This window comes from Sinocyclocheilus anshuiensis, unplaced genomic scaffold (genome assembly GCF_001515605.1).
Source record: "Sinocyclocheilus anshuiensis isolate Anshui unplaced genomic scaffold, SAMN03320099.WGS_v1.1 scaffold130, whole genome shotgun sequence".
In the NCBI taxonomy this organism is placed as follows: Eukaryota; Metazoa; Chordata; class Actinopteri; order Cypriniformes; family Cyprinidae; genus Sinocyclocheilus; species Sinocyclocheilus anshuiensis.
Window position 1 is genome coordinate 1,664,114 of NW_015544207.1, and position 8,696 is coordinate 1,672,809.

Below are 8,696 nucleotides of genomic sequence, written 5' to 3' on the forward strand. Positions count from 1 at the left end.
AGTGTTGCGTTTATAATTTTGTTCAGTGTATATATATATATATATATTAGGGCTGTCAACGTTAACACATGCGATTAATTTTAGAATCCTTAACGCGTTAAAATAATTTAACGCAGTTAATGCAAAATTACTGTTGCTTCTCTGCTTGCGATCAGATAATTTTAAGCTGTCTCTGAAGAGCGCGAGCCCTCACACGTCACATGCGCTGCGTGAAGTACAGGCTGAATGGATTATCAAGAATCCCACTGCTGTATGGCCAGATGAGACGCAAACTACGTTTTCTCGACTGGATAACCAGTCTCGCTAGTAAAGTTTTGATGGATGAAGACTACAATCATAGTAAAGACGATTGCGGTGGCGTACAGAAGTCGTACAGTAAGCACGCGTGAGTCCGTTATATTAATGCGTGTATGAGTGCTCTTGACGCACTGATTGCACATTGTATTTATGCACAGCACAGACATTTCCGTACATTCACGTTGCTTCCACACACATTCACGATAATGAATGGATCTGTCTACAGTAGTAGATATATGCAGTCAGCTCAATAGCGCGGTATGCGGTATTATCGCCATACATATTATATATATATAATTTGTGTGTGTATGTTACGATATAACTAACGAGGTCATATTCAGAAGACAATGAAACCGAAACCAAATAGCGTTGAAACAGGAAGTGACTTAAATCCGATTGAGATGCTTAAACAGTCCATTCATGCTCGAAAACCCTCCAATGTGGCTGAATTAAAACAATTCTGCAAAGAAGAGTGGGCCAAAATTCTTCCACAGCGATGTGAAAGACTCATTGCCAGTTATCGCAAACACTTGATTGCAGTTGTTGCTGCAAAGCGTGGCACAACCAGTTATTAGATTTAGGGGGCAATTACTTTTTCACGTAGGGCCAGGCAGGTTTGTACAGCTTTTTTCCCTTAATAAAATAATCATTTAAAAACGGCATTTTGTATTTACTTGCATTATCTTTGTGTAATATTAAAATTTGTTTGATCTGAATCTTTTAAGTGTGACAAATATGCAAAAAATAAAAAAAAAACAGGAAGGGGGCCAACACTTTTTCACACCACTGTATATGTATTCAAATAGAAAGCAGTTAATATGTTACTGTACTTTGGATCAAATAAATGCAGGCTTGTGGTGCTTTTCCACTGCGTGGTGCGGTTCGGCTCGGTTTGCGTTTCCACTGCAGTTTAGTATCGCTTTAGAGTGGGCGGGATTATTCACATATAGTTATATATTATAGTTGCGCCGCCTCTACTGCCGCGACTCCTGGAAAAACTTTTTCATTCGCGTCGCCCCATCAAGCTCTCACTGGATCCGCTCCTCTGCTATCAATGAGAGGAATGTCTGTACTTCCTCAACAGACCACCAAACAACCACTTTTTGGTTGTTAAAAAAGGTGCGCTCGTTCAAAACAGTTGCGTTCGATCCTTCGCTGGCTATGCTGATTTAAATCTAGCGGTTCTGAAAAGAAATCTCACTTAAAAATATTAATTTTTTACAAAGAAAAACCTAAATTTATTATTATCTTTTAGTACTATTTACAATTTTTATGATCTTCTATAAGCAGCACACTTGTAATATTTTCCCATTACTATTTTTTAGGAGGTAGAAAAAAAAGTGAAACCGTTTTGGTCAAATATTAATATCTTTGGTCAAATATTTTCATTAGCCAAATCAAAGTCATGTGGTGCAACCAACATGCAGAGTAAAAAAGCTAAAACGGTAAATGATATCATGCAGCGGACCTCTCCAGACCCCCGTGAGTCAATTAGTCTTGAACGTTTTATAACGGGTTACTTCAGGTTGCGAAAAATTGTTAACGCAGTTATTTTTGTGAAAAAGGGTTATTTAGAGAGATTGTTCAAATAAAAAAAATAATAGGAGCATTGTGATGCTTGCTAATTTTTGTTTAATCATTAAACAACTCATGTCTGTCTGTGTACTTCCTTTTTTCCGATATCTACATGTCACCACAGCTCTAGAGAATGTGTCAAAGTCGGTGCGTTTGTGGAAGATAGCTGTTGAGCTGGAGGAGCCAGAGGACGCAAGGATCATGTTGAGTAGAGCAGTGGAGTGCTGTCCTACCAGTGTTGAGGTACACAAACAAACACAGACACACAAACGTTCTTAATCAGCCAGAACCCATAAACCTCTTTATGGCCCATAAATCAGACTGCTCTAACAGTGTTGTCCTTGTCTTCCGTAGCTCTGGCTGGCTCTGGCCCGATTAGAAACCTATGAGAATGCCCGTCGTGTTCTGAACAAGGCCCGTGAAAACATTCCCACTGACCGCCATATCTGGATCACAGCTGCCAAGCTGGAGGAGGCCAACGGCAACACACAGATGGTGGAGAAGATCATCGACAGAGCCATCACCTCCCTGAGGGCCAACGGCGTGGAGATCAACCGTGAACAATGGGTTCAGGTCTGTATTTCATGTTTAAGAGCTCAGATAGCTCAGTGACATGCTTTACTAAATACCTGTTTTTAAATGGTTTAAAAAAAAAATAAATTAGTGTTATTAGCAGAGGACTTTTGGTTCAAAAAATGAAAAAATGCATATATGCAAAGACAGTTTCCAATTTGGACAGGATTAGGTTTCTCAGTTAAGTTGCATTGACAAATATATGAGAGAGCCAATATTGTATCAGGAAGTGTTCATTCAAACCTGATGTTTGTCTCAGGATGCAGAGGAGTGTGATAAGGCTGGCAGCGTGGCCACATGTCAGGCTGTGATCAGAGCTGTGATTGGGATTGGCATTGAAGAGGAGGACTGCAAACACACATGGATGGAGGATGCAGACAGTGTAAACATCCTCTCACCTTTACGCGCCCACATTCTGTTTTCATTCAGCACCACGTTTGTTTATTACAGACATTTCTGATCATTTATCTATGATAATAACAATTTATATCAGAAGATTTAAAAGGATAGTTCACCCAAAAATGAAAATGCATTAATGCCTTTCTTCTGTTAAACACAAAAAAGATCTTTTGAAGAATGGTGACCAGACAGTTGCCGGTAGCCATTTTTTTTTCTCCATACTATGGAAGTCAATGGCTACCAGCAACTGCTTGTTTCTCAACATTCTTCAAAATATAATCTTTTGTGTTCAGCAGAAGAAAGAAACTCACACAGGTTTGGAACAACATGAGGGTGAGTAAATGAGGACAATTTTCATTTTTGGGTGAATTGTCCCTTTAATGTCTTTTATCTTTTACCATTAGTTTGGCCATTTTACAAGTAAAACTACATTAATTTTTCCATAGGGATTTTTAGCAATAACTTATAAGCCTTTAAAGACAGATATACGTATTGTGAGCAATGTGGGTGTAAATCATTGTTTTTCATTGAAGCTGTTCGTTTACATTATTTCAAATTATTTCTTAAAAAATCACATCTAACATGAATTTGTGGTAAAAATTACATTACCCATGATTCTGTACAGAAGAATCCCACTAATCAGAAAGTCGAGATGAGCAAATCTCCCAAAAAAAACTCTGCAGTGAACCCCCTCTTCTATATAGGCGTATTTGCAATAAACTTAAAATATATTGTTTCTATAAATATAATCAACAACTTTAAATCAATAGTTTTTTATTTCTCCTTAATTTTTTATTTGATTATGGCTCTTGAAATGGTTCATGCGACTGTAGTTTTTGACCTCATAAAAGCCGTTAAGTACATAGTCTTGTACCTTTGTCTTTTTGTCTGATTTTCAAATACTTTCAAAAAGTGGATGAGCACTAATGCACACTGTTACTGTGATATCTGATGCTGATCGGTTGTGTTTTGTTGTAGTGTGTGGCTCATGGAGCTCTGGAGTGTGCACGGGCCATCTACGCTCATGCGCTCCAGGTCTTCCCCAGCAAGAAGAGCGTCTGGCTGAGGGCCGCTTACTTTGAGAAGAACCACGGTACACGGTGAGAAATACTCACTGGCTCTCTAGACACAGCTGAACAGAATTTAAGTCCACATTTATTGGCTGGAGGCAGAGAGGCAAGGAGGCCTATTTGAGCTTGCTCATTTAAATTTGTTCTAGATCATTACACTTGCCGTTATTGAAGCCTTTCTGAAACCAGTTTCCTTTAGAGGCGCCTTCATATATTTAGACACTGTTATATAATCTAATCCTTTGATTATATTCCACAGCTATTGACATTACTTTAATATCTCTCTCTCTCAGAGAGTCGTTGGAGGCTCTGTTACAGAGGGCCGTGGCTCATTGTCCTAAGGCTGAGGTGTTATGGCTAATGGGTGCTAAATCGAAATGGTTAGCGGGTGACGTTCCTGCAGCCAGAAGTATCCTGGCTTTGGCTTTCCAGGTGAGTGTCGCTCCCCGTCAGCTCTTCAAGCCCCATGACTGCATTATTAGTGGCAAGCATCATTATTGATAACACCATAGCATTGTAATGGTGAAGCAGCAGCACAAGATATACTTCTTTGTACTGGATATTTACAAAAGTAATTCACAAAAGGCCTGTGAAGCATAGTGGTGAATAGTGGTAGGCTTCATACTTAATTCACTCTCTTTTATTTATTTAAATGCACTTTTAATAGACTGTTAATCGATATATTACGGTTCAAAAGTTTAGGGTTGGTAAAATGTTTAAAATGTTTTAAAAGAAGTCTCTTATGCTCATCAAGGCTGCGTTTATTTAATCAAAAACATTGTAAATGCAGTAAAATTGTAAAATATTATTACAATTTAAAATGACTCTTTTCTATTTTATAGGGATGCACGATATTATCGGACCAATATCGGAATCGGCCGATAATGGCTTTAAATGTAAATATCGGCATCGCCCGATATGAAAAATTATGCCGATATGTCTTGCCGATTAGAGGAATAAATTTTTTAATCTGTAGGGGGCGCTGTTGGCCTGCTTCTAATAAAATGAATGCAAAATACACAAATAATATTTAAACTGTGTTTCTGATTAAATAAAGTAGTAGTTGATGCCATAAAATCATGTGTGTGTTTTGATTTAAAGGTCAGAAGCTATAGCTTACATGAAAAAAAAATCACAAACATGACACTTAAATTAAATAATTTTATATATACTGATTTATTCATTAATGTGTAATATGTTATATTTTTAAACAAATTATGAGCTCTAAAAGATTTTCAGAATTTTTACAACTCTTTTGCTTTAGACCATTAAAAAATGTTAAAATAAAATGTTAAGGTTACTACTGCATCTTTCTGAAAAAAAAAAAATGCAGCGATTGAATATAGTTTATTTAGTTTATTTATAGTTCTTTTCAAATCTTCAATGTACTGTCATTATAAAAGAACTTCATTATTGTTTATTTAATTCTAACAAATACGTTCTTTTTAAAAACTAAGCAAAATTTAAAATAATTTGCTTATAATTTCCGCACAGGAGAGACTTGGTGTTGTTTCCAAACAAAATAAATATATCGGCTATCGGCCAAAATGAGTTGAAAAATATCGGCATATCGGCAAAAATCCAATATCGTGCATCCCTACTATTTTAGTATCATTTAAGATGTAATTTATTTCTGTGATGCAAAGCTGAATTTTGACCATCGTTACTCCAGTCTTCCGTCTTCAACGTCAAATATGCTGATTTGCTGCTCTAGAAACATTTCAGATTATCATGTATTTTTGTGGAAACCATGCATATATTCAGGATCTATTCACATTTATTTGATGCATAGAATGTTCAAAAGAACAGCATTTATTTGAAATGTTGATTTTTTTTGTGATAGTATAAAAGTCATTACTGTCTCTTTTGAAAAATGTAATGCATCATTACCGAATATTCATTTAAAATATATGTACATGTAGATAAATAGATACTGTTCAAATTCATTTTGATTCCCTCACAATTAGGTGTGAAAAAACAACAAAAACTGTTGATTCGGTGTTGGCCTAGTCATAACATTGACATAACTGAAAGAACACCAAACATGCAAGAATTGTATGCAAAACGTCAAATTAAAGAAGCAGAACTCTAAACTGCATATCAGTGCTTATTTCCTGAAACTAATCAGCTTTTACTGTATCTAAGTGTTCACTGGGACGATGGCCAGTAAAAACTCATCCCGCCTCTTTCTCTTTGTGTTAGGCTAACCCCAACAGCGAGGAGATCTGGCTGGCTGCCGTGAAGCTGGAATCGGAGAATAACGAGTACGAGAGAGCCCGCAGGCTGTTAGCCAAGGCCCGCAGCAGTGCCCCCACCGCCAGGGTGAGCAGCCCCTTGAGTGTCAAATAGATGTAACCGCTGCTGTGTCATGCTGGGGACACCCGTCTGCCGGGAACACATAGTTTCGGTTCTGCATGTTAGGATTTCTCTTGTTTTGATTGCCAGAGATAAGTGATGAGATCAGTAGATGAGGGGTGAGTCACCCTGTAGAAGTGCTTGTGCAACAGGGTGTTGAATGTGACACTAGCGGGAAGACGATTTACAAAGGCATGGCTAGTGAAAGTCCTTTGCCCGTTTTGCTTGTATGCATATCAGGTTTGTGCATGAAAACTAGGCTATGCAAGATGAGGTTAAGTTCAAGGTTGAACTAATAATAGTAATAATATTTCATCTAAAAAGTGGCCCACTGACGAATTGGAACACATTAGGCGCCATGTCATATCAAGGGTTAAGTTGTGTCATCACTGAATGTGACTCGTTTTCATTTCAGTTAAACAAATTAGAAAAAAAAATATTTGCTTAAGCACACTCAGGTTGCTCTGCAAAACATAATTATATTAAACCATCAAGGAAAAAGTTTTAATATTCAGAAACGTTTTTCAGCTTAAACCGCTGACTCCGTTTACCCCAAATCATCTGACACACTTTTCCAGTTTTCTACTGTTTTAATAAGATGCTTAATTTAGTCATTCATTTGGTAATTATAGTATAATTAAGATACTGTTACATTTTCTAAATATATTTTTAATAGTGTATAATTTAATAATTAAAAATTTATTAAAATAATTATAAAATGCATAATTTAATACTTTTTTGAAGTTTTAATATTTTGAATTGTTTCTTTTTCTTTCTTTCTTTCTCTTTCTTTCTTTCTTTCTTTATTTATATAGCACTATATAAATACAACTAAATTGCCCAAAGTGCTTTACAAGGTACACATAGAAAATAACACTTCAACATGAAGTAAATAGTGTTAAAAATAAATAAATAAATAATAATAATACAGTCCTAAATCAACACCCATTTTAAAATGCCATAGAGAATAAATTAATTTTTAATTTGGATCTAAAAATAGCCAGAGTCGGTGCCATTCTGATAGCTAGTGGCAGCTTATTCCACAGATTTGGACCGCTCACCGCAAACTCACAATCACCCTTGAGCCTAGATCTAGTTCTGGGCACTGTTAAGAGTGCCAGATCACTGGATCTAAGTGATCTTAGAGGAAACATGTCTTACGAGGAAATCTGCAAGATAAGGTGGAGTACGGTTATTAATAGACTTAAATACCATGACCAGGATTTTGAACTCAATTCTGTATTTTACAGGTAGCCACTTCAACGAAACAAGGATGGGAGTGATATGTTCATATTTTCGTGTCCGGGTCAGGAGTCTAGCAGCAGCATTCTGGACTAGTTGCAGCCGATCTAGAGATGACTTATTAATACCGCAGTAAAGCGAGTTGCAATAGTCTAGGCGGGAAAATATCAGCGCATTAATGATTTTCTGAGTATCTGAAAAATGTAAAAACGGCTTAACTTTTGCGATTTGACGTAGATAAAAGAAGCAAGACCGAACCACAGAACTAATTTGTTTATCAATTTTAAGCTCATTGTCAATTTGGATGCCCAGATTTTTGACACACGATCTCATGTTTGGTTCAAACTTTTTTAGTTCCGTTTTAAGGACTGCCGTAGCAGATACTGACCCAAATAGAATGATTTCCGTCTTAGATTCATTAAGATGGAGAAAATTTGAGGACATCCACTTCGTGAGATCTTTAAGATGTCAAGGTTTCTAAAGCCTTTGCATTTCCTTTTTTAATTGGCATTTATATTTGTGTGTCGTCAGCGTAGCAATGAAACGCTATCCCATGTTTCGCAAGAATATTGCATAAAGGTATCATATATATAAAGAGAACAAAGTTGGAGCTAAAATGGATCCCTGCGGAACTCTGCAAGCAAGATGCGCCGTGGAAGAAGCGAAATTATCAATGTTAACTGAAAAAGAACGGTTGGTCAAATAAGATATTAACGATTTTAGAACGTTTCCCTGCAGACCGATACAGTGTTCTAAACGGGAAATAAGAATAGAGTGATTAATAGTATCAAACGCTGCTGATAGATCGAGAAGTGTGAGAACCACAGAATCGCCAGAGTCAACTGTTGGATAGATGTCATTTAATACTTTTAAGAAGAGCTGTTTCGGTGCTGTGCTGGATTCTAAAGCCTGACTGAAATGTATCGAGAATAGAGTTACTACTCATGAAGTCATGTAATTATATAGAGACCACTTTTTCTAAAATTTTTGCCATAAAAGGCACATTTGAAATAGGTCTAAAATTAGACAGTAGAGCTGGATCTAAATTCCCTTTTTTTTAGTTGAGGTCTGACTGTTGCATGTTTTAACTGATCTGGTACAGTTCCAGTTAGGGCTGCACGATAAATCGAAATGGAATCGAGATCGCGATTCGACAGAAGCTGCGATTGTCATGCGTATCTTTCA

The 8,696-nt window shown here is 36.7% G+C and overlaps 1 protein-coding gene across 1 annotated transcript in view; it reads left to right on the plus strand.

Moving 5' to 3' along the window:
- prpf6 (PRP6 pre-mRNA processing factor 6 homolog (S. cerevisiae)) overlaps positions 1-8,696 on the plus strand; it is a 24,995-nt gene that overhangs the window by 9,728 nt on the left and 6,571 nt on the right. The window contains exons 10-15 of the mRNA XM_016497625.1: positions 1,997-2,115; positions 2,227-2,445; positions 2,705-2,827; positions 3,823-3,944; positions 4,208-4,346; positions 6,117-6,236. Coding sequence (XP_016353111.1) covers positions 1,997-2,115; positions 2,227-2,445; positions 2,705-2,827; positions 3,823-3,944; positions 4,208-4,346; positions 6,117-6,236 — 842 coding nt within the window. The remainder of the gene's footprint in view (positions 1-1,996; positions 2,116-2,226; positions 2,446-2,704; positions 2,828-3,822; positions 3,945-4,207; positions 4,347-6,116; positions 6,237-8,696) is intronic.